The 26598-nt window shown below is 37.0% G+C and overlaps 2 protein-coding genes across 9 annotated transcripts in view; one reads left to right on the top strand and one right to left on the bottom strand.

The window, feature by feature from the left end:
* The window catches only part of LOC106948077 (ninjurin-1), a 19647-nt gene extending 4801 nt beyond the window's left edge, over positions 1–14846 (bottom strand). The window contains exons 1-2 of the mRNA XM_015033538.1: positions 14784–14846; positions 9504–9741 (exon numbers count right to left, since the gene is read on the bottom strand). Coding sequence (XP_014889024.1) covers positions 9504–9741; positions 14784–14822 — 277 coding nt within the window. The 5' untranslated portion in view covers positions 14823–14846. The remainder of the gene's footprint in view (positions 1–9503; positions 9742–14783) is intronic.
* A 1102-nt stretch (positions 14847–15948) lies between these two features.
* LOC106948073 (serine/threonine-protein kinase WNK2) overlaps positions 15949–26598 on the top strand; it is a 76129-nt gene continuing 65479 nt past the window's right edge. For 5 of the 8 annotated variants that reach the window (XM_015033527.1, XM_015033531.1, XM_015033529.1 and 2 more), the window contains exons 1-2: positions 15951–16523; positions 16859–17675. In XM_015033527.1, coding sequence (XP_014889013.1) covers positions 17046–17675 — 630 coding nt within the window. In that variant the 5' untranslated portion in view covers positions 15951–16523; positions 16859–17045. Of the gene's footprint in view, positions 16524–16858; positions 17676–26598 lie in introns of all 8 variants that reach the window. The other 3 variants (XM_015033530.1, XM_015033526.1, XM_015033532.1) reach the window with 3 other exon arrangements.

Genomic DNA, 26598 nt, shown 5'->3' with positions numbered 1-26598 from the left:
TGTGTGTGTGTGTGTGTGTGTTTGTGTGTGTGTGTCTTAACTAGCATTGAAGCTAAAATGGGAATAGAGCGATCGTTGCACCAATGTTATTAGGTCCATATTAATCTGCACCACACGTCAAGTGACTGTGCAGATTATTTATTCACCACCAAGCACATAATCAGTGTTGTCGATGAGGGGAGGCAATGTAACTCTTAAATACATATATTTTCTTCCAGATGTAAAATGTAAAACTAAGCTGGTAGGTCACAGGCCGAAGGAGGATATTCACATAATTTCTGTGTTTTTTATTATTTGGTGGGTGTGTGTCTTGTACTAAGTTTTATTCCGAATTACACGTAATATGCCTTCTGCTGTGTTATGATATTAAATTACATTGGTGTTCTCCTAATTCCCCATTCTAGTATGACCAGCAGAGTGCAGCTGAAGCAGGACAGGCTTGTAGGTCTTACTGATTCCTCCAGCTGTTAGAGAGGATCAGAGCATGAGGATGGAGAGACCAGCAAGTGTTGCGTCAGAGAAGGTCAGGTAGGGAAGTAAGTGTTGCTTTTAGGGGCCGGGTGTGTTTGGCTAAATATATTTCTCCTTTCAGCTACATTCAAAAAAGTATTCAGATTTTAACATGCATTTTCTACTTACTAAATATTTCAGTTTTACTCTGGTAACTTCAGTGTTACACCTCTGCAATATTTTTGCAGTTTCTCTTATTGTGATATTTTAACTGTTTCACTTGCACATTTAATTTCCTGAGATATAGTCAATTTATTTTCAATTAAAACTCTTAAAAAGACTTTAGGGCTTATTGGGTTTTGATTATGATGTCTAGGTAAATATCATCACTTACTCATATTTTTTTTAATTTTTGTTTTTCAGGTTTGCGTCATAAAGCTTCTTGATGTGTTTCTGAGCCATGATTGAGACTCTCCATGATGTTCACCCAGGACGTATCAACTCCATTCCATCGACCCCTTGAGACCTTCCTGTTGTTAAATTGCCTTTCCCTTGGATCCAAGCACCTGCACCTCGCTGACCAGTACAGTGACCATCAGTCCACAGTCAGCTGGATCATCACAACATTGACTAACTTTTTATTTACAATTAGGATCTGAAAACCAGAGGACCAGCTACGCAAAAATCTACCTGCAGACTTTAAGCAGCTACCCTGACACTGCAGTGATCCTGGACTGGGCTGAGCTGCTCTTACTCTCTCCCTCTTCCTCTCTCCTCCAGAGTGACAAGTTTTCATCACCAGTAAAGACAAACAAGTTTGACATCCGAGTAACTGCTGGGAAGTGTATTATATATTTTCAGTGTTCATTTTGTTATACTGTTTGGACTTAAAATGTAATCTGTTTTACAAACCTTTTTCCCTTATCTCAGTTGTAACATTATGTGAAGTTTTTGCATGTAATTTGGCCTTCATGCGAGATATTAAAATTAAACGCTTTCAAGTAATATTTCATCTTTTCTAAAACAAAATACAGAAAATACTTTCACAAAGTGGCTTTTTTTCTGTCATTCCTCTTGTGAGTTGTATAATGGAGTGTTATGGCCAGGTTACAAGTATTTTTAATTATCAGAATGCGGTCATATTATGATCGTAAAGATGCAATTTTACCAGAAGAACATCTTAAAATATGGGAAGTCATTTTATGGAGAAGTCTTGGCTCCCTCTGACGAAACCAGCTCAGTCCAGGTGGTTCTGATACATTCAGTGGTTAAGAGGATCAATTGACCACCAGGTAAGCATTGATGTCAAAATAACAAACAGAGCTACTGATGTAGGAGTATTTTCCATGTTGAAGAAAAGCAAAGTTTATAATGGGAGAGGGAAAATGTTGCGTTGTTAGCCGCTTTAGCTCAGTCGATGTCTCCATCCAAGAAGCCACTAAAGCCAAACAGAACTCCAGTCCAGCTGCAGTAAGGATGAAAAAGGGAGAAAAAACGTTATAACAGGGAATAAAGCAAATTTGGTAATTAATGTGTTCCAGATGCAAAAAGAAAAAGCTCTGATATAAACTTGTTTATTTACTTCTGCCATGATGTTGGTTGTAATTTTTGTATTTTTATTACAATGTATCATTATCAACACATAAGCATGCATTAGTTTTAAAACCAATAAATAAACTGACTTGTATATAATTTATTTAGCCAAACACACCCGGCCCCTCAAAGCAACACTTACTACCTGGCCTTCTCTGACTCAACACTTGCTGGTCTCTCCATCCTCATGTTCTGATCGTCTCTAGCAGCTGGAGGAATCAGTAAGACCTACAAGCCTGTCCTGCTATCCTCCTTTGTCCTGTGACCTACCAGCTTAGTTTTACATTTTACATCTGGAAGAAAATATATATATTTAAGAGTTACGTTGCCTCCCCTCATCGACAGCACTGATTATGTGCTTGGTAAATAAATCATCTGCACAGTCACTTGACGTGTGGTGCAGATTAATGTGGACCTGATAACATTGGAGCAACGATCCGCTGTTTTCCCACTTTAGCTTCAATGCTAGTTAATACACACACACACACACACACACACACAGAGGCTTGCGCAACAGTTTAACACATATTTCCTCCAGATATATTTGGTATTTTCCACGCTTCATGCCACTCGACAGAGGTGCGCTGGTTAATGAATTCAACATAAAGACAGGCGAATGTTGCACAAGCCTAGTTTATGAACTTTACCTAGTGCTAACATTAGCTAGCACAATATGCTACCGGAGATCACGACAGACAAAATATGTGACTGTCGTCATAAGTTGTGTAAGCTAATGTTACACAACTTATGAAAGTGTAAGATTTCTTCTTTGAAACAGGGTGGACACTTTAGAAGCTGCTAAATGGTGTAATTTTTGTGACGATTACTTATCATTCACATTCTGTGTCCCGTCACCAAAGCCCTGTAGTTCGGGACAGAGTTCTGAGATCTCAGGGAGTCATCCGCTTTAGTCAGCGCTAACCAATCGGAACACGTCTTACGTTGCTGTTCTTAAGCCAATAAATAAATAAATAAATAAATAAATATAGACTTAATCAAAAATTTCGTGATATCAATCAAAAAAATCTTTAAAAAATTTTTTCTTAAAAAAATATTTTTATGATTAAAAAGTTTTTAAGATTTTTTTTTGTTTGACATGATTTTTTTTTTTTATTGAATACAGATTTTTTATTTTTTTTTGTTTGACATGATTTTTTTCATTGAATAATTGTGAAACAAATCTAACTCCATACTATTGCATGCTTTGCAAATTATATTTCCAAAATCGATGCCAGGACTTTCTTTTTCTCACAAGCAATGTAAAGCACAAACAGGCCAAGTAAGGCGCATTTAATTTTATGAGAGTCACATCGGGATATTTGAGCAGTTTTTATCAGATGTTCTAAGTATTTTAGTGTATAACGAGTTTAATGTAGCGTAATCTCATCAGTTACCGAGCCACGAGGACGCCGCGCAGGGCTGAGCTTCCAGCGCCTTCAAGTATTTCTACCCATATGCTGCTCCGCTCCGCCGCTAAAACTCCGCCAGCGCTTGACTCACTCCGTGGCAGGGCATCCAGGATTTCCACTTGTCACTCCACCATACCGACAACTTAGTGCATCCCCCCTCAACTAAAATGTCCAAGTTGGACCAGGTCCTAATCCTCGACCCTCCCTCCGACCTCAGATTTAAAGGTAGGATATTCAATATGTCTTGACTTGTAAAGTGTCTTGTGTGTGTTGTTGTTTTTTTATTACACCCTGGAATGATTTGTTTTACGCTGCCTAGTAGGCTAGCAAGCATTCACCGCCATTTTAAGTTAGCTAAGGAAAAAACGACGGGCCTCCACAGCCTCGGACTCTAGTGACGTGGCTATCCGGCGTAGCGTGCACTTAAACGGGCCTTCACTGATCACCACGTCGTTGGAAATAAACCATCAACAAACTAGTAACGCTTTGAAGGAACCATTGTGTATTGGATGTTAGAGTTTAAAAAACGAAGTTAAAATGAAGACATTGCGTTGTACGTTTGGTGGTGTACATTCAGTTTCTGTTACTATGCAGGTATCACCCAATGTTAGCATTAAAATTATCCAACAGGAGATGACGAGGATCAACATAAACTTTATCAGCAACGCATGGCATTTAGACTAAGACACTAAACGGAGAAATATCTCCATGTTCAGCTGATGAAGTGGCTGACATTTGAATGACAAACTTAGCTGACTGCAACATTATACCGTTTTAGTGGCGCTGGGCTAATATTAGACCGTTTCTCCTAAACCTTTAGCTTATACCAGCTCATTGTAAATGTGTTTAACGGAGATATTATTACCAGAACCCACTCAATAGGTTCTAAAACCATCCACCATTTGGGTTGCCAGTGATTGCTTTCCTGACTGTGATAAGGTTCAGTGATGTGTCAGCTAGCCATAGTTAGCTTAGCCTGCTAGCATTACTATACGCTGAAGTTAGCACTAGAGTAAAGGGCTATTTCAATGTTTTAGGGACATATTTTAATAGATTTCATCTCACGATATAAAACATCTACACTGATCAAACCTTAACTGGGTACCTTAACAAGTATTTATAAAAATATTTTTGGGGAATTTGTGAAACTCTTACTCTGTTTTTTAATACTTTATGTGGCTTCTTGAATCAACTACTGCTTAAAATTAAATTAAACTACCGTTTATTAAATCCCATATGGAAATTAAATATTGTTATAAATCATGTTAGTCAAGGTTCTTCAAAGAGTTGTTGTTGGCAGGAAGGAATTCCTGTAGCAGTCTGTATTACAGCAAGTCTGAAGAAGCCTCTGACTGAAGAGACGTTGTAAAGCGGTTTCAGTTGTCTGTAATTTTCATGATTATTATTCTTTTGAAGAATCCTTCTTTGGTTTCAGAGCCAACTTTTTTTAAATCAGATTGGTTAGCTTATTTAAGTCATTTGTTATGACAACAAATGATGGCAGAAGAGATTACGTACTGCACAACAAATTTATAGAAGAAATGCACCATCTTGTTGGAAAAACTTTAGGATCTTAGCTTTGTCAAGAAGTACAGGTGTTTATAAGTCAGTTTGAGATATGTGAAGCCTTTTATTTTATTTTTAAATAAACTAAAGTATACTATGTCTCACGATCCCCACTGGTTTTTATGGGGTCTTTTCAAAAAGTTGCAAGAGAGATCTGCCAGTTCTGTTTGACTTTTGAAGCTTTTTAACACCCCAAACTTATTTGTGTGAGTTTATTTTAATGACTTCAATCCAGTTTTACGATCAATAATTAGATGTCTGGTTTTCATCACTGATCGATTGATTTGTTCTTTTACTAGGGGAAAAACCTAAAAGGCAGACATTTTGTGGCTTTAGACCAAGTTAGATCAGACCGTTTTAAAAAAAAATCATTATTGTTAGGCTAGTTATACCTGGAATTGTTTATCTATTTTTTTTTTTACAAAGGAAGATTCTTTAAAAAAAAGGATCATTTTTGTTTTATGTATTGTCACCAGTGATGTCTTTTAATGCAGTCTAAAAATAAATATTCATCAAACTGAGGAGATGTTATATAAGACACAGTTGATACTGTTGCCTCATTTGTGAAAATATAATTTGTCCAGTACCAAGTTGTTGCTCTTTTGGCCTTTCAACCACTCATAATTGGGTTTAGCTTTAAACCTAATATAGTCAAACACTCTAAAGTTTGACTGAATATTTGATTGTTGATCAAATATTCTGTAAAGACATGGCTTGTGATTCATATAAATTAGATAAATATAAATTAGACTTTGTGGTTTTATTTTTGGTAGTTAGACAAACAAAATGCTTACAGAAGTTTTTAACAGATTAGAAATGTCTGAATATTTAGTTTTAATAATGCGTATAGAGTATTTTGGTCTAAGAATAATTCAGTTTAATTATTGCAATCATAAAGCTGGACCACCTGTGATGTGATTTTAATGCAGAAATAAAAAGCAATTTGTATGTTTTTACAAATTAAAAAAAAAAAAGTTGACTGAATATTAAAGAACAATTTTTAGGTTGGATCTGAAATAAGTTATAATTACTAAGGACAGCATTAAACTCACATTTCTCTGTTATCACAAATATATAAAATATTTCTCCGGCTTTGTTAGACCATCCTAATTAAACTAGATTTTACATTTTTGCTGATTAAATGCAGTCTACATACTTTTAAAAGCAGTAAAAGAAAACCAAAAAAACTTTAAAATACTTAAAATCCACAAATCAGATGCCAACTTCAGTATTTTCCTGTTGATTTATGTTTACCTACATCAGTTCAGTGGAAACAAACCGTCTTTAATTCACATTTCTGAAGCGTTACAACTCTGACGAAGAGGCCATTTCATAAAGTTCAGAGGTCATAGAGATGCAAAACTATTCATCTTTGTATCATAATTCAATCTGATCCAGAATTTCTGGTATTTTTTTCAGTTACTAATCTCTCTCTGCATATGGCAAAGCTGTTTTATTGTTTACGTTTGGGGCTGTTGTCTTAAACTCTAGATTATTGTGTTTTGCTGATCCTTGGAAGAAAATAATGTGATAAATTGTCTCCAAACTTCTCCAAATTGTCTTTTGGAGGAATTAAATATTTCACAGCTCTTCTTCTGAGTTATTTTCCTTTGGATTTCATACAAATGTGACTGGATGCTTAAGTAATCTGTTATACATCATTAAAATTCATGATTGGTTGGAATACATCAATCCAAACCCTTTGGGTGAATTCACACCAGCCATGTTTAGTCCGCTTTAATTGAACTCTGGTCTGTTTAGAAAGTTTGATTTGTTTGGGGAAGTGTGAATGCGTAGTCAAACTCTGATTTGGACCAAAAATGCAAACTCTATTCTGCTTACAAACATCAGTCTTAGTTTTGGTGAAATTAACTCTGGTGCAGTTCGAATGCGTATGTGAACGCCAAAAGTAAGAAGTGGACTACAATCCAGAGCATTCTGGATAAAAACAACCAAAACAAAAATCTGACGCTACTCAATTTTTGTTTATTTTGTGAAGAAGGAAGTGTTCTTCAGAGGTTTGTGTGTCGGTTTCTTGGTGCAGCACCACCTCTGGTGAGGAGGGGAGCAGGCTTTTCAAAGTGTTTGGTTTATTTAACATTGCAGTGAAAGAGAACCACACCAGATGAAAATGTAACAAATGTTGCAATTTTCTACCAGACTACCAGATGTGAAAACACGTTAGATCTGAACCGATTGATGATTATTAAACACGACATTTGTAGCCCAAATAAAATGTAATTGATTGAATAAGCAATTAATCAGTTAATCAGACAACAAATCAAAATGAAGGTGATTTCAATTATTTTTTGAAGGGCAATTTTGTTTAGAGACTTCATAATTCATTTTATTTATATTTTGGGTTGTGTGTGGTTTTAATTTCAGTTTTGTTTTTGTTTTTATTTTGGATATTTAAAATTTCATTATTTACACAATTACAGTTTATTGGTTTTGAAGAGAGGAAACTTGCTTTACTATGCAATGGTGAATATTTTACTTAAACTGTTTGGAAACATTATAGCAGTCACAATAATTCCTGGGACAATTTATCAAACCTTACTATGACAGGTTTACTTGTAATCATGATTATTTTAACCTTTTGTTTAAAAAAAAAAAAACATTTTTTAAATCTTGCATACAAAATGTACAGTTTTGGCTTAATTACGGCTCTGAATATGTTGTTGTTTAATCAAATAGGCTCTTTTATACTTCTTTTAACGATTAATTGATTCCTAAATTAATTGACAATTATTTAAATAATCGATTAATCACGATAATCGTTTCAGGCTTACCTGTTTCAGGCTTGTCTGTTGCAGTTTGATTATCTGGTTACCCAAAATGTTGCTAAATAAAAAATTTAAAAGAGATGAAAGTTTTACCAGTGCTTATTTAGTCACACTGGTTCCAACTGGATAGCAACTAGACTTTCTTGTTTAATCTAAATAATTTGTTACTTTCTCTGGGTTTTTCATAACTAATGTTTTAAAAGTGTTTTTGTTTTTTAATATTTTGTTGTCTGATAACTTAATTTAGCTGCTCCTCTTGAAGCTATGAAGCTTTCCTTTTCCCAAACCTTTAAAACAATCATAAGTGTTTCTGTGGGTTTGAGTTTTAAACACCATCAGTCTGGGTCTGTTTGGCTTTCAGAAAGCACCAAAGAGTTAAATCCCAATACCATAAACGAAGGTTTGTGCCTCAGCTGATCCTTATATTGAGAATTAGCCAGCTGACGGAAACATGGAGCATAATCTCATAAAGGACCGCCATATTTCACCCTGTTTAAGAAATTCAGCTTTAATTCAACTTATTCTGATAACTGAACGGTCACAGGGTTTTATTTTCCTCATCAGATCAACCTTTCACTGTAAATTTAAATGGATGAAGGCCTAAATTGCATTGGTATGACATAGAAATTTTTATGCTTTTTTTTTTTTTTTTTTTTTTAAGTACCTTTCTGCCACACTATCTTGCATGTAAGGAAGTAGGGCTAAAAAGCAGAAATTTGGGTCTTCAAAGTTGCTCTTAATGGATTAATGAGTGGGAGAAATTTAATCTGCATGTTCTTCCCGAGAAGAAGAAGTAATAATCTTCTTCTATGGTGCACTGGTGCATCCTCACTGTGTGTGAGTCAAATGTTGTGGAGGATTTAGTGGATCTTTGCAAATAAAAGTCCCTTCTGGCATTGTGTAACCCGACTATGAGCCAACCAGTGACATGCGGTCAGGGGAGGCAGGTGAGGCAGAGCCTCACATGTCATCATGGAAAAACCATTTATANAAAAGTTTCAACCACAAAAAAAAATAGACTAAATCAAAAAATTAGTGATTTCAATCAAAAAAAAAAAAAACAACTTTGCGTTTCTCTAGAAAATAGCCTTTTGCAGATGCTGATTTGATTTCACAGCAGGAGTGGTTCATGTCCTGGTAAAACGGTAAAGTACTGATCCCCCAAACTCTCAAATGATCTTTGCTTCACAATCCTTTCAAGGATTGGCACTTTTATTATAGTATATGCTATATCCTAACTCTTGCACCAAATGAAAACCTAAACTTTTCTCCTTCACTATCATCAAAATTAACAGTAATAAATACCTGAAATATCTGATTGTGGTATAATAATTTTTTTCTATGCTATGTTTTCTTATGGTAAATTCTATTGATTTCAGTACATTTCCACACACTTATTGACAGGTTTTAACACATATGCCAAAAGGAACAGAAGCGACCTCGCTCCTTTGACTCCCACATTTGCTGACAGACTAAAAACCTTGTGAACCCTGACCTGGTTACCATGGTCACGACAAAAGACTGGTTGTTAATGGGTTATTTGTCAGTAACTGTTGACTTGATGTTGATGCGGGGCAAAATCTGGTAAAATAATGGGCATTGATTTTGCTGAGGTTTACAATAAAGGGCATATAAAGCAAGGGGATGTAGAAAAAACATAAACACCTCCAAAAAGCTCAAGCTTTATCTGTTTTCTTACCTGTGAAGATTAACAGGATCCCAACCGTGACTTGCAGACAAAGAGATATGGCGATTAGGGTGACGACGGGGGTGTAAAAGGAACTTTTCGCCCCCTGCTCCATCACGGCTTTCAGCTGGGAGGCGTTGGCCATCAGCAGAGCCAAATCCAACATGCTCTCAGCTGCACTCTTCTTATTGGCATAGTGGTTCATGTTCAGGAGGGGTGGTCCACTGGGCTGAGCATCAGGACGGGTGGCCTAACAATGAAACCAAAGCAGAAATGACTTGGAAATGATGAATCTGAAAAGAATGCGTGGAAATGAACGGAAAAGCAAACTCTGATGTTTTGCTCAATCAACAGAGGAAAACTGCACGGTGATGGGACAAGCAGTAATGCTGCGCTTCCTGTGCAAGGACGTCAGGGGATCTGGTTGCTGTTCTGAACTAATTGGAAAAACAAGCAGCCATTACTGAAGAGTGACTCTTAAAAACAGAGCCATTAGTGTAGCAAGAAGGGTAACTCTTGTTCACAAGCAGTTTAAGCATCTGAGGATTAAATAAATCAGTTCTACTTCAACATTTCTCCATTTCTCCCTCTTTTTTATTTCATGTCTTTTTTTCTTTCTTTCTTTCGATCTCTATTTTTTTTCCTGTTTCTGTTACCCTGAGTTGAACTCTTCTGTTCCGTAATCTGTTGACTTTACAAATCAAAGCAATGATGACTGACTGTCCTGTACCTTTAATTAAGCTGGTAGCGCGAGGAGACATATTGACCTTTCAGTCATAACCCACTCTAACTGAATATAATTACAGAGTTAAGAGTCTGGGCTGAATAAAACATAGAATTATATTTTAAGGAAAATACATCATTTTAAATATTTTAGCTGTACTTAATACAGAGGAGAAAAATTGTGGTATAAAAATCCTTTTATACCACAATAAATATATACAGTGCCACAATAACCACTTCATAATTTGTCCCATATTAACCACTAGTGCAATTAGTTTTTGTGAGCATTTTGTGTGACTCTCCAACAGAAATTGGTGCAAAATTGTTGAGCGACAGGAAAACAATACTTGCATGTCGAAACACCTTTAATAAATAAAATCAGAGAGCATCTATCTCAACTGACTAATATATAATACCGCAAGCTTTGGAATGAATATCTCAAAGAGCACTGATCAGGCCAGCACCTGAAAATGGCAAGAGCAGAGAGTTAATTGGAAGATGGATGGAGTTGAATATAGGACAAAGATGGGCGAAAACCCTGAGGTTCACCTTCCAGCAGGACAACCACCCTGAACATACAAACAGAGATATAGAGTCAACATCCAGATCTGAATCCAATTAAGAATCTGAGGCAGGACTAAAAGATTCCTGAAGATCTAATCTGATTTAGTTTGACCTATTTTGAAAAAACAGAATGGGTGAGAGACTTACGCAGACTTGCTGCTGTAAATACAGCAAAATGCCACACTTTTTCCAAATACCTGTTTATAAAAAAAAAAACAACAACAACAACAAAAAAAACATGTATCATCTCCCCTTCACTTCATGATAACTCACTACTTTATTTAGCTGTTCCAAATTAAATACAATATTCTGATATTTGCGGTTTCAATGTGACAAATGATGTGAAAAGGTTTATAGGGTATGAATACTTCTACTAGGCCCTCATCCTCTCTATGAATTATCAGCATGTATCCTGAGATATGTTAAGTTTCCACTGAATTGATTCTTGTGTGGGCAGTGGTTATGTAACAGATGATTAGCTTGGCTTTTGTTGTGAGTCCACTCCATCCTAGTGGACTTTGCACTCCAAAGAAGAAATTGTACAGGCCTGGATTAGCTTGTTTATTAGCTGAAAGCTCAAAAATAATCTTCCTTCTTAAAACAGTAAAAATGAAGCAGAGTTTCTTGATAAATTTCCAGTAAGATCCTCTGTTTACAGACATATAGCTGACCCCAATCCAACCACTCTGCAGATTGGAGATTCAACACTTTCAAGGCACAGGCAAGCTCTTTCTCTGGCCTTTCAGTAATTAGCAGCCTCTTCCGGACCGCCAAACCACCCGCATTCTTTTTTCCCATAACAAACCCCTGCAGCTGCAGAATGATCATCTTGTCAGAGATTAGCCAAACCACTGCACTGGTAACAACTATCTTCCCTCTGCTCCAAGGACAAAGAGACAAGAAGAGCAGCCCTAACCCTAACCCTCTAATTTGCCACAGATCAGGCTACAGCTGAATAACAGTGCCTTCCGGATATTCACAACAATCAGCTTGTATTGGTTGAGTTGATGTCTGAGTGGAGACTACAGACTAAGAGGGGGTTGGATTTTTGGAGCTGGAGAAAACCTTGTGCTACATTTGTGATCAAGTTTTACGCCGGCCCTTAAATAGGCCATCAAGTTTTATTGCTTTGTCCTTCAAACCATCACATCACCCGCAAAATCTTTCCCTGCATTCAACTGGAAACAGTGGGATGCAGTGTAGAGTCCTTGTTACTGTGAATTTAGGGCAAATGCCACAAATGGATTGCTGTCGTGACGTGTCAGGGTCAACCATTCTGCTCTAAAACACTGACACAGGCTTTTCAAAGACAGGGCTTTATCCCAGAGTCAACAGACAACTGAGTGATAATACCTGTTGTGAGACCAGAGCTAGGAAAACATGGAGCCAATGTGTCTAAAAGCACAGTAGCAGAGGGTTTTTGTTTTCTCAGAAAATACAAATAAAGCCACGTCCCTGTTACCATTCTCTTTTAGTTTTATATTTGAACATTAAAGGCCGAGAGAGAGGCATGTTCTCAGGAGCTGTTAGTCGAGGTTTTCTTATTCTTTCTCAGAACAGCATTTAAATATTCTAACTAACTGAAATCATATTGTGATGAAGGCAGTTTGACATTGCATTGAATAAGCATTTCATATTTTGTAATAGAACCCTATCTGTTTTATATATTTTTTTCTGTTTTATATTTCTATTGATGGTCCCAAGACCATCAAAAGCTGGCCCTCAATAAGGAGAGCAAGCCCAAATGTACAATGAAAAACGTCATCTTCATGTGTGTATGTATGGCCCAGTCAAAGTCTACTCAAAACTTTGTTGTTTGACAACACTCTCTAAACTTATGTTTTCATAGAAGAATGGGCAAAAACCTAAACTCCACATGTACAAAGTTGTGCAGCAATAATTTGACACCGTTATCTAAAAAACAAAACAAAACTAAAGCAAATAGTAAAATATGCATTGTTTTCCTTCTTCTTCACTTTGATACAATACTTTGTGTTGTTCTAACCCCTAATATCCAACATAAAGAACACTGAAGTTTCACTTCTGATTAAATTAGGCTGCTTAAAGTCATAAATCTGAAACTGAGACAATTATTCAGAGTACACAATAGTGGGGAAGGTTGAAGCATTTAAATTCCAGAAACTGAGCCCAAACCCTAAATTTAATGAAACAACTTCTTTGTTTGTTGAGATCCCGCCTAGGTTTTGGTTGACTTCCCCTCAATAGAGCTGAACTCACAAACTTACACACTTGATCCCAAACTTTTTTTTTTTTACCTTTTCACATGTTGTCACACAGATTAACACAGTCTAACCCAAATACCTGCATGTCAAACTCTGAGAAACTATACTAAGCTCTGTGCTTGACGTGCAAGAACAATATCCATCACTTTAGACACTGTAAGACCCCTGCATCCATTATTTAGTTAATTGAACCAACTGCTGAAAGACCAAATTAACCTAACTGTTCTGTTGTGTCTTCCCCTCACGTTTCCCTCATGCATAAGCACTTCTTTGGTTTCCATCCATCATGTTGCGTCGGCAGCCCTCTCTTTTCACTCACCTCAAACTCTGGCCCGTCTCCAGAAGAAGATCGACCCAGCTGTAAATCTAATTTCCATGATTCTCTGTAGAGCTTTTATTTTTACAGCCTCGCACAGAGCAAAGCAAACATGGCCTTCTCAAAATGTGACCCAAAATGTGTAAGAATAAAATATGAACTTATTCCAGAGGATGCATGAAATTAAAAAATATTAAATAAAAAAGCATTTGGGGGGGATAAGACAAAAGCCTTTGTGTCTGCTTGCTCTGACTCAGAATGTGATTGGTATTAGATTTCAGTGCAAAACAGTCCCGGATATTAAAAGCCTGTGGAAAGTCCGCATGTAGGATCTCCGCCCTAGAAAACAGCCACGGATTTGTTCTTTCTTTCTAGCTTTCTAGATCAATGCGGGTGGGAGACACTTTATAAATGAGATCAGTTGTTCATTTTCTCGAGCGCAAGGGTATTACATTTTTGCATCTGCTGGCTGAGCTCTGTCAGACAGACGGAAGTATCTCTGGCAACCAGGGTCTTCCTCCTGCCTTGTTCCCCAATCAAAAGCACACAGAGCAACACACACACACACACCTAGACACACGCAGACACACATCCATATGAAATTAAATTGACCCACACAGATTGAGTCTGCAGAGATGGCATAGAGAAGTCTGTTTCCCTGCCTTGTAAAATTGGATGCAGCTTTGGACTTCAGTGCATTGTTATTACTTGTCAAATGGACGCTTTAATTGCCTTATAAACCATAAGGCTAATAAACATTTTGTAAGATGCACAGTTTTACTACCACGTCCAAGTGTGGCTGGAGGAATCATGGCCTTTTGAAGTGAGTGTGTGAGCCTTTTTTTTTTATGTGTGCATTTAGGTCAATGAAGCGGTAACAAAGCAGGGTGCTCATTATTTATAAGGTCACTTAGTGTCGCAATGACCATGAATGTCACCTGAGCTACCACGCTTGCAGATCTCAGTTGAATTGCTTCAGGGATGGACTCATGTGGGGACATGAAAATACATGCCATTGCATACGTACGTCACAGTTATATACTGTAGCTTGCAGAACGTTGGCTAATATAGAGAAAGGAACAAAGTATATTCAAATAACAGAGACCACATGTAGCGGATACCTTTTTATTACAATCTAATAATAGAAGGCAAAAGAAGAAAAACTATGGTTAAAAAGGTGAACTGACAGCAAATGCAAGCAAGATTGCATACTGCTGCAATTACTTTAGCCCCATTTCCTCACAATCTAAGCATTGGCTCAGTTCTTTTATATATTTAATTATTTTCTGCGTCATTAAATCTACAGGGTCTAACATTGCTTTTGTCTTTATTTTGCAATTGTGCAGTTTGCAAGAAAGACCAATAATTATGTACAGCCTGAAAACAAAGCTCAGTGCAGGATAATCTGGGATCTTTTCTTATGAAAAATGATTTCAGATCTCTTACCTCGGCTCCACTTCCCCTGCTGCTGTTGTCGTTCATCATGTTCCAGCGAGCAAAGCTGATGCAAACTGAACTGTAAACTATCCTGTTAAAAGAGAGGAGAGGACCGTACCTGCAACCATATCCCTGGCAGGGCAACAGCTGCACATTTAGTTTTACTGATATAGTGACATAGCATCGTAAATTTGTGTAAATATACCCTCTACAACAGTCTGTCTCTATGATGGGGGTGGGAAATATTTCACAACTATTAGTCTTTTGCAATAAACCTGTGTGAGGATGTTATAATCATACCTGTCTACTAAACTGGCTATCTAGTATGTTAGAAGCATAAGAAACTTGTGCTAAAACCACACAAAATATTATTTTTCAATGGTCAAAAACGTAGGTTAATAAAAAAAAAAAACATCAAGTACAATGCTTTGGAAAGTATTTACATCCCTACCAGTAGGTGGATTCTTTTTACTAAGTCAGATGACAATGGTTAGATTAGATCTTCATAGGAGAAACGAGATCTATTATTTTTGACACACAGTTGTCTGATGTTTGTAATGCAGCCAATATAAGAGCGCCATTTATTTTCCTTGATTCCGAATTGCTGCCCCAATTTAGTTATAGTTGCAAAAGTGTGAGAAAGAAAAACATATGAGAATTTAAAAGTTGCTTGATCTTGATGTCACAGCCTACATATGTGAGTTGAAACCTGGCTTTAACTTGATTAATTCTGCTTTTCAACAAAACAAGGAAACAAACAGGACAAGTGCAGTCCTCTAAGTTGATAAATTATAGTGAGCTTGATGAGTTTACAAAAAAGTATGTCTAGAAGCTTTTAATGGCAGCTACTGTCATTAAATTCACATTTTACTGCTTCTTTTATGTCTGAACTTTCACGCAGTCCTTTAACAAACAAAATCAGTAGTTTTTGACAGGTTTTTTTTGTGCTTGCTTTCTGTGTCTATAGAACTTAATTCGCCTTTATACGAATGACATAGGCTTGCATCGCGTTATAGTTAGTATTTCAAATTCAAAACGAATTTCACTGTCTCCCAGTCAACCAGTCGTTGTCTTTTCTCGTCAAATTTGTGTCTGTCTCTGCTGGAAGGTGCAACAATGTGATGAGTCGGCTGTCTCTGTGGTAGTCCCAGCGTGCTGCGTGATTGGACCGTCCCTGCGGTCGTTACTAGGGGCGTGGAGCCAAGCAAAGTGAATGGGAAACACATTTTTACTGCCTCAGCAGCGCATGAACCCAACGTTGAACAGAGGCGATGACAAGGGAATACAGTTGCGTGCTGAAATTACCTGCCGGGGAGATTACAGAAGAGCTGAAAAAATCCCGTGGTGTGAACCGAGCTGTGTGTTAATTCACCCACAGCCTCAGCGTGCAGCAGCTACAGACAAACAGTCGGTCGGTGAGGTCTCCAAATATTAAAGGATGCGAGGACTTGTCGTTTGATAAATACATCACATTCGTCATTTTTCCACCCTCGGCAGTGGGGAGGGAACGTGCTGCCCGGACTGAATCTGGATTTGCTGGTGTTTCGGTGTGACTCCCGTGCGTGAAAATGGGCTTAATATTGAGATAGGGCGTTCAGAAAGTCCACCCTCTTCTCGCCGTGGACAGTCGGCTAACGTTAGCGAGGTTTTTCTAACTGCGGACCTGACAGGTTCGGTTCGGACTGCTGTGTAAGGTGTAGTCCCGGTGCTGTGTTCGCCTTTCAGCGTTTTCCTTTTCTTCTTAAAGAGGTAAGTTATTTAGTTTTCATCTACATATTTGCTTGTGTCGGTTCAGGGGGTTCATATGATGCGTGGGGTGAGTATATTCAGCGCGTGTAAACGGTTAGCTTGGTTAAACTTAAGTTGTAGCTTGCTAGTTTTTGCTGCACCTGAACGAAGATGGCCTCTGCAAACACTATGGTTTTGTTTAAATAATTTGCTTATATTATGAATCACACCTGCAGACTTTGTCTCGAGGTTGTTTTTTTTTTAAGGTAAAATGCAGGAGATGGCTTAATTTTTTTTAGTTGGTTTATATATTTTTTGTATTTTTACTTCACTAAGTGTAAGTATTTCCTTTGCAGCTCTTTATCTGATGAAATCTCGCCTGTGTCATCCATCCCAGCGCTGTTTAGGGCCTCTGCTGACAAACTGCGTCACCGGGTGGGCGCTGCAGGTATTCATCTGCGAAAAGAGAAGATCTGCATTTGGAAATTGAAGCCATGCCTGGAAGAACCTGGAAACCAAAGTGACTGAACTTTTTAAGTCACCATGGAGCCGGAGACTAGCTGTGGAACTCTCCAAGAGCCCAAGCATTCATCTGTACCCAATTCTCAATGTAATCTCGCCATAAATATGCATGGGCCCATGGGTGATGCAAATGTGAATCTTGTGGACTCTCTAGTGAGAGGTGGAAGTGATCCTTCTTCTGTTCACCAGAGGAATGGGCATCAGAGATTCATCAGGAGAAGTCTGTGGTTTTCAGACACGGATGAGCAATCCTATGAAGCCCCCGAAACTGAAAACCGGAGCAAAATCCTGAACATAAACTTGAGATCAATTGTGGACAGGACACGAGGGACTAGCTGTGGGGTTCAAGAGAGCTCCAGCACTGAAAGCCAGTGTGGGCAAAAAGACAGCGCAACAGAGAGCACCAGTGCGGATGAGGACAAGGAGAGAGTTGGACATCCTTTGAATGTTACTTGCAGCGATGGTGGTAAAGTTGCTACTAAGGCAGTGAGTGAGGAAAATGAAGAGGAAGCAGAGATGAAAGCGGTCTCCACATCTCCAGGAGGAAGGTTCCTTAAATTTGACATCGAGCTCGGGAGAGGGTCTTTCAAAACGGTCTACAAAGGCCTGGATACCGACACCTGGGTGGAGGTGGCCTGGTGTGAGCTGCAGGTAAAGGAACACAAATGTTCCATTTCATTCATATGTTCTGTATGTCTTGTTAAGAATGTAAAAAAAAAAAGTCTTTATTTTTAGAAAGTTTTATTTTCTCTATATTTGAACTTTTTACAGGTCTTTACAGGTTTCTTAAGCAGTCTAGAAAAGTTGGGTCAAGTATTTTCCTGAACTGGTTAAGTTTAGGTAAAAAAAAAGGGAAAATATTCAAATATGATCCATCAATTCCAGTATGAAAATGTTTATGATTTTGATGGTTTTGAAATATTCTTCTCTGTCTTTTGTGGGAGTTTTCCCCTATAGAATGACGCCTCCATTTATCCATTAAAGCATCTTCTAAATCTTATTAGGATTATACATGTGATGTGCTTATAGGCTGGAAGTGGTGGGATTGAAAATAAATTGATTTTATAAGTTTAATGATTTGGAAAAACAAATAGGACTGCTTTTTTTTACGACATAATTTGTTGATCAGAGATGACGGAGTGAAAAATTTTTAATTGTTTATCCACTTTATTTGCTTATTATTTATTTTGTTCATCATACTAAGCAGAACTATATTAAAGATACATTAAAAATAAATATGTCTTTAGGGAGAAATAAAAAAGAATCTTAAATGTTTTTTAAAAACTATAGGTTAATGTGTTTTGAATATTCACTTAAGACTTTTATGTTCTTCATTTATACAAATGGGGGGAAATCCCCAGCTTAATGCTTTACAAAGGTATTAACTAATTATTTCCGTCCTTTGGAGACTGTAACAGGGATTATCTCTCTCTCCCTCAATCTCCCAGGAGGCTTACTAGGGGCTGTAGTAGGCATGACTGACCCCTTAAAGAAAGCAAACCTGTACAGGGTTTGTTTTCTACAATCTCGCTAAATTGCTGACGATTAATTCAAATCATATTCCACCAACCTTCACTTTTAGCTATTCTAGTTTTCCAAGGTAACTCTGTGACACCACAGAGCGGTTACTGGAGCGGACAGTGCTGGACTTGCATGTTGTGACTGGTTCTACGCCCCTAAATCCCTCCCTCTGTGCAACAGGAGGTGGATAGACGCGCAGCAGCTGAGGTGCGCTGTGGCCTGCTGGGAACTGTGCAGCAGCTAGTGGCCTCAGCGCTGTGACTGAGGAGATAAAACATGCTACAGCAGCAGCAGCTACAAGGGAGTGTGCATGACAAATCTGTTGTGTGTGACTGCATTGCTGCGATGCGCTGTGGCATTTGATCGTTCAGTGGGACTCTATAGATAGGAATGAGTAACGTAGCATCATGCTGACTGAATTTGAGTGTCTCTGTGTCTTCCTGAAGCTGAAAAGCAGAGCAGCTGTTTGGTTCACTTGTTGATACAAAGTTGAACAGGAAGCAGTTTGCTGCTTTTTCCCCTTTTGACACATTTACTAACAGACACTCAGGAGTAGATGTCCAGTTTTAAAAAAGTACTGTGGTCTTTACACCTGCCACAAGTTTTGCATGGTTGCCTATTGCCTATTTTGCTTGGTAACTGTCATTTTGCATTTGTATGAGCTTCTTTTAACTAACAGAAAAGAAACTGTCATAATACAATTTTCACATTTTCATCTTTTACAGCAACCATCTCCACCAACTGTTTTTACTAGTTTATTTTACATTGTTTGATATCGACACTAGCTATTTCTTATGTGCAAGGTAGTATTTTGTAGTTATTCCAAGAGCAACTAAGATTTGAAAGATATTTTATAAACCTCTGGTATTTTCTTCTGTTTGCTTTGTAGATCATTAGTCTAGATTGAAACCTTGCTTTTGAGATTTTACTTGGAAGTCTAAAACAAGACCTTTGTGTAATGTAACTTTGGTTGGTAAATTTTAACTATGGTACCTGGCAGTTCTTGATAAGTGATTTAGTTAGTAACTGTTCTTTTTGGTGTTGTGAGAGAGACGGATACGTTTTAGGCTGTTGAGGAAGTTATGACCGTCAAAATGACCATCACATCTTCCTTAAATCTACTATATATCTCCAGATACAGCAGCCAACCATTCATAAGTTGAAAGAAATTTGTATTAAATGTAATCATTGAGTCTAGGATAATCTCTGAAATTTATTTTAGTCAAATTTTATACAAATTTTTATAGTTTTTTTTTTCTAACAAAAACTACATAACAAGAAAAATCTATGGAAAGAATGGATTTGAAAATGTAGAAATATTCTAAAAGATGCAAATTTGTAATTTTTTTTTACTGTTGCTTTTTTTTTCATTCACTTAATTTGGATTGGATTAGATTTTTTTTTTTCACAGTAGACCCACTCAGTTCATAAAATCAGAAGCAGAAAATACGACTTGAACCACGGCTTGAGATGCTGTCAAACCATACAGGCCCACCATGCAGAGATTACATAACCAGAACTCCTGTTGTGTAGGGTCTCTTCTTCTTGGAGTAAGACATAAAGCCACATCCTTAGCATGAAATACTCTGCTGCCCCATTGACCTGTGCTTGTGTAAAACTCCTGGTTGGTAAAATGTCAATTGTCCGAGTGAGTGCAGTCTGAGGTCTACATTGTACCGGTTTAATTTGATCAAATGGATCAGGGGAAACATCTTCAGCTGTCTCCTTATAACTGCTTTATATTGTGGTAACTGAAGCCAGCACTGTGGCTGCAGCAGAGTAATCACTGCAAATTCTGTCAGCGTTTTAAAGTCAGGAAATACTTATCACAGAAAAGTGATCATGGCTTGGCAGGACTTCTCGAAAGCGTAATTTATTTATTTTTCCCCGTCTGTAAGCACTCGCTGTATTGGGAGGAAATTCCGCAGTGTGCAGTCCTTCTGCACCAAGGGTGGTGTCGGGATCACAAACCTGCAGTCCAGTAGCTCTTCAAAGAAGTGTCAGCACTTGGACAGCAAGATTTATGGTGCATGTTTTGGTCCGGAGGTCAGCGACGTTGCCCCATGCCGTGAGGGGATTTGTGTTTTGATAGTGTCTGCCATGATGATGGTCTCTGTACACTAAATGCCTCTCTGCCTGTGGGTTTGACATCGAAGAGCTTGAAAAATGAACCTAAACTTTGCTAATTAATCATGGAGACTCATTTGTACCTGAAAATAGATGTTTGGGTCACCATTAAGATTAGGATGGTGAACTGCAATTTTCAGGGTTCATTGCCCCTGTATTCTAACCTCCGATAATAGTAGATGTCTTTATGATTTTAGTTTCAATAAAAAATGTATTTGGCTTAGGGCTGATAGTTTCATAAATGATATATAGTCATGATATTTTTTTTCACTGTAATAGTAATAATACAATATATTTGTACTGCACTTTCCTAAATACTCAAAGGCACTTTACAAGAATCAAGGAAAAATACAAACAGAACACTAAGTACAACAAACAAAATCACTAACAGAGAACACTTAAATACAATGCACATTCAAAAAGACACAAATAAAATAAAGCCATACTTGCAAATCAGCTATGCCAAAATTATATTTGCAAAGTTTTTTTTATGTTGTTTGGTAAACATCAAAATTAAATGGCATCTTGCATATTCCTATGACTACAAATATTGCATCCAAGCAGTCCATTATAATTATATTGCACACATTAAAAATTCAAAGATGAGTAAGATTCAATGTTTTCTTGTTCATCATAATTTTGCTACCCCACAGATAATCTTTCTACTGTAGAGATGTGCTTCATTGCTTTTAATGTAGGGTATTAGTTTAGGTTTGTATTTTATATAATCTTCATTGTGTGTTTGTTTAGATAGAAACTATATTTTGAGACCTAAAATTAGGCAGTGTGTTTTGATTTATCACTGTCCTTTATGGTATCTGGCTCACAGCTGTCATCTGAAGATCTCTTGGTAGCCCATAAAGTCTAAGTAGAGACTAGTTGTCTGAGCCAAGAACAACCCACACCGTCCACAATATCTCCACATCTAGGTCACATTCAACAACATTTTTAAGCACATGCATCAACAAGTCAAGAAGTCAACTCCCAATGAAAACATAATTCCCGTCATGCATGTTTCTTGAAAGGTTTTGACAATGCCAGTTTTACCTTTCCCAGCCTTATTAGAAGAAATTAGACTTTCTGGTTTAGAACTGTATGTCTACTGTGGTATTCTGCATTTTATATTCTTTTACTTTGAACACAACCCTTTGATGCATTTCTTCCTCTCCTTGAGGTGTGAGAGAAGACTGTTTTTTGTGCCAGTCTTTTATGTAACACAGATGGCCTTGACACAAGCTGTGATGTTAATCTGCGAGGAGAATGCAGGAGTCTCCAATTGTTCTGAAGAAACATTTCCTATGCTGCTGTTTGCCTTTCCTTATTCCGTCTTTGCTCACTGGAATTTGTTTAAAACCTTAAGAACTTCCTGCTTCTGCCAGTTGGGACTCCGCATGTAGATTTTTATCTTGGTGTTGAACGCTGTGTGCACTCTTCCAGACACAGTTTACCTCTGACTCTGCTGACATTTCTCTGGTATTTGGCTGGGAGCTTGTTTTCATTCAGAATCAATCAGATTCTTGGCTTGTAAATGAGGAAGCTGTTGAAGATGCCATGATGGCGATATCTGACTGTCCGCCTTGGATGGCTTGGCAATGTTGTGGCAAGTAAACAAAAGCCTTGACCTCAAGATCAGCTTGGTATATCTTGATTACAAGTTCTTGATTTCACTGTTACCTGAGATCAGATTAAAGGTCTGTCTACACAGTGCAGCTTTATTTATTTTTTCCTTTTGAAAAAATAAATGAAGCTAAATTTTTTGTATCTTGCACAAACAGCTTAAATCGGAGACATTTTTTCTGTCAAAAATATTATTAAAGCCAAAGCATTAAAGAACTGTGCAGCTTGTGGTGTAACTGTAAATTTTCACAGTTGCAGAATCAAATGTGAAAGAGAAGTGTAGGTTGCATAAAGCGACAGTATAGACAAAATGGAAAAGAAAAATATTTTAGATGTTAAATAATTGCTGTTGCAGACTTGGACTGAGTATTTTAAAAAATATATTATTTTACTGGGATTTCTGTACCCTCATCTCTATGGTTTGCAGAAAATGGTCAGAAAAAGCGAAAGTACATATGTCTTGATGACAAAACAACATGGATTCTTTCTGCTTAGTATTAACAGTTTACTGGTGGTGGTGGTGTAATGGTATGGGGGATAATGGCACACATTGGGTTTTGCTTCTAGTGACCAGTAATTGCATATTACACAATTCAGTCAGTGTAAGAATTTTTTTGACAGATGACTCTGAGTTGTGTAGAGGAGTATATAGTTTCCTGTGAACATATTTAACAACTCCAACTCATCCATAGATACTCCAAAGCAAAATTTTAACCAAGCGTCTATTTGTTTACAGACAAGGCAGCAGGAGATCAATGTAGATCAGACTTGGTGACTGTAGCTGGTGCCATTTCAGAATCTCCCAGGTTCAGACATGCTTGAGTTCCTGTGTCACTCAGCCAACCAGAGTTTAGGGACAAACCTGTTGGAAAACCACAGCAATCTTGCCTGATGTTTTGCTCTAACAGGGATAATGGAAAATTTGCCACTTATAAACACAGAAAAAAAATCTCTCTCTGTTACATGTTACATGTTCAGCATAGTGTTTAAATGACATGTTTTAATTCGGAATTCGCATTAACTAATTTTATGATTGACTTTTTCTTTTTTTACTTTTTGGGAATATTTCATCCCCTACCAGTTGAATATACAAACATTTAATTTTGGCTGTTAATATTTTATTTGCCAGCTTAGACGTGTCATCATCAGTATTGAAGGTTGTTATCAGGTCTGGCATGAGAAGTGATTGGAGAAAATTTTGCATTATTGGACGACTGCGATAGATAAGTGATGGAGGTTTAGTTGGGCTGGACAATGTATAGCAGATTTGTTATTTTTGTTCTATCCTTGTTCACTGTTAGGAATTAAAAATATATTTGCTAGTTACATAACTACTGCAAGGAACCAATTTGGTGGTGCCTGTTTAATCCGGCAGAAAATGTTTAGAAGGGTTTAGAGATGTTCTGGTAAAGCCATTAAGAAACCACAACAAGGTTGTTTCATTGCCAAAACAACAGAAGTAGCCAAATATGGAAATGTTTACACCGTTTTTTTTTATTTTTTTTTTTTTTTATTTTAGCAGTAAGAGAAACTACTGAGTAAAACACATTAAGACTGCTTAACTATGCATTATTGCATATTCCATGTTCCCCGTACCGCTGTACTTGTCAGGTTTTATGATGTTTTCTTTGGTTGTTTACGACCTTAATCTTAACTGCTGATCTGACTACTTTACATGATTGGTCAATATATTAATTACTTCTGTGTAGGCTTTCCAGCAGTATATTTCAGGTTTACCAAATTACAAATGACACTCTTGATTATTTTTTTACAAGTACGTTTAGATTTCATCTTCCTTTTTTTAAGGAGCTTTTTGCAAAAGGTTTTTACTTGCAGTCACTCAACTTGTAAACAGTCTTTTAAAGATGAGATGCTGATTGTTGAAATACATTTCCTCTTTTATTGTATTGTTAAAAAAAAAAAAAAGCAATTCAATTTTTTGCTACCTTGAGCCGAAAAGGGTTTTAATTACAAAATACTTGCATTTTTAAATAACTTTCCTAAAAAAATTCCTGTATGCAGCCTGTTATTCCAGTAAGATACACAATTTATTGCACATTGAATAATAATTCCCGTTATTTTTGGATCAATTAAGGCCAAATGCACGTCTGTTTTATTGGATAGCTAAAATTTACCATCAGTTTTTACTGTATCTTACAATTTGTGTTGCTCATTGTTTTACCTTGAATGGCAAATTTATCAGACTTTTTTTCAACTTGCACACAATGCACACACCACTGACCTCTCTGTCTCATCTCCCTGCAATAGGAAGTCTGACTACAGCTCATTTACAGTAATTATCCTGTCTGGAATTGAGCTGGTTGTTCATATGAACAAACCTGTTGCAATATTGTTTCCTGTTCAGACCACCTGATTATGTTCTTGGAGTTAAAACAATTAACAATTTCAATACAATGTCTGCTTGACCTCCATATACTGATTTTTATGTAATGACGACAAAATGCCCCCACTTGAGCATTCCTGTGCTTTTAAATCTTTCTGTCATATGAAACAGGCATTTTTAAATGTACCGTATATTAATACCTGTAGTTTTAGAAAATATTGAATATTTTTGTCTCTCCTTGTATATAGAATTGCTGTGGCAATGTAGAGCATTTGTTGTAACTGTAGCACTTAAGGTTTAGTTCCATAATATGTCCTCTTCTTTTATTTTAGTGGAATCCTAAAATCTCCCCACTATAACATCAATTAATATTTTGGATACATTTATTATTTTATCTCTAGATTTTCTATATTCAATGATTTACATGTAAATCAGTGAATATAAATAGATTATAATTTGCATATTACACAATTTTTTTTTAAATGTATAGTTAAAAATAAATTTTCTGTACAATATAATATTGGCTTATAATTAGGGCACAGCTTCAGGAAAACATGATACTGCTTTTTGAAAGCTGCCTGATCTCCAAGCTCTAAATTAGTTGTGGGCAATAAAAGGCTCATTGTTCGACATGAAGCTCCATCCAAATGGCTCAGTGCACTGTTGGAAAAACAGTTTCAATGCCTGATGCCTGAAAAGCCATAACCTAACAAAACTACATTCAAACAGTTCTTTGCAGTCAAGCTAGTCCACATGTTGATATTGCACTGATGATTCTGATTTCATATATTGTACTGCTAATGTAATTTATTTTTTAATGATTGCTGTGCATAAATATTACAGTGAAGCTGGTTGAAAATAGTTGTTAGATCTCAATTATACTTATTTATGCATGCATGTGAATTAGGACTGTATAATAAACTGTGTGAGTGTATCACTATCACAGTACCACGGTATGCAGTCTTCATATTGTGAGGAACTGCCTAGACTGCAATTAATGTTGGATATTAAGTACCATGCATTTAGGCACTTTGTAATAGCTCAAAGTATTTAATGCAGCATAATAGGTTTTAGAAGGAAAAGACTTAGACAGGTGCTTATGTCATTAAGAAGCTAGAAATGAATTATTTCTTTGCCAAAACAGTAGATGCTGACCATCGGCATTTCTTTTCTGTAAAATGTTGTTGCCAAGATGAAAATAATGCATTTAATTTTATTTTTCCAGCAGCTTCATCAAGATTGCTTGCTGTGAACTCAAAGCAAAGTAAAAAGAACATTTGACCTTTTAACGCAAGTTTCACAACATTCACCAATGTTATTTCACGTCGCATGTTTTCCTATTATTGTGTAGTTCTGACATGTTTCCATAAGCATTTACACGTCACTGAACGTCTTGGCACATTTAGTTGGACTGGGGATTTTCAAATTCCTGTTAAAATTACTTCCTTAATATATTTCATAGAAGTTTCCTGTGAACAAGGAAACACCAGTACAATTCATAATCACAGAAAGTACCTACTGGTTTTAGTCCTCAAGTTAGGTGTGATGCAACCTGAAGATTCCTTCACTATTATGAGTTTCCACTCGGATCTGAAGTCCCTGAAAGTTGAGTTCAAGTGAAAAGATAAAAGCAAAAATAGCCTGCCGTCCTGCTTGAACAGGCCTTCCTGCAAGGCTGGTTGGAGAGTTGGGTATGTTTGCGTTTATTCATTTTGGCTCTGGAACGCATTGACTGTTAAACAGTTCCAGATCAACATGTATATTAACTGTTGGTTTCACATAATTGCTGCTTACTCACATGGCTGATGTCTAAACCTTCGTAGCTTTCTACATGCTGACTTCTCAGGAACAACCAGCCTTCTGAAGTGGTGACAGATACCATTTTAAATGCTGTAGCAGAGATTTCCTGCAGGTTTATGTAGAAACAAATCATTTAGGGCTGTTGTAAACGAATATTTTAGTAAT

The sequence above is a fragment of the Poecilia latipinna genome, unplaced genomic scaffold, assembly GCF_001443285.1.
Source record: "Poecilia latipinna isolate Pla-1442-1.1 unplaced genomic scaffold, P_latipinna-1.0 Scaffold271, whole genome shotgun sequence".
NCBI classification, from domain to species: domain Eukaryota; kingdom Metazoa; phylum Chordata; class Actinopteri; order Cyprinodontiformes; family Poeciliidae; genus Poecilia; species Poecilia latipinna.
The sequence above is the reverse complement of the archived record's forward strand: the minus strand, read 5'-3'. Positions and strand labels throughout refer to the sequence as shown.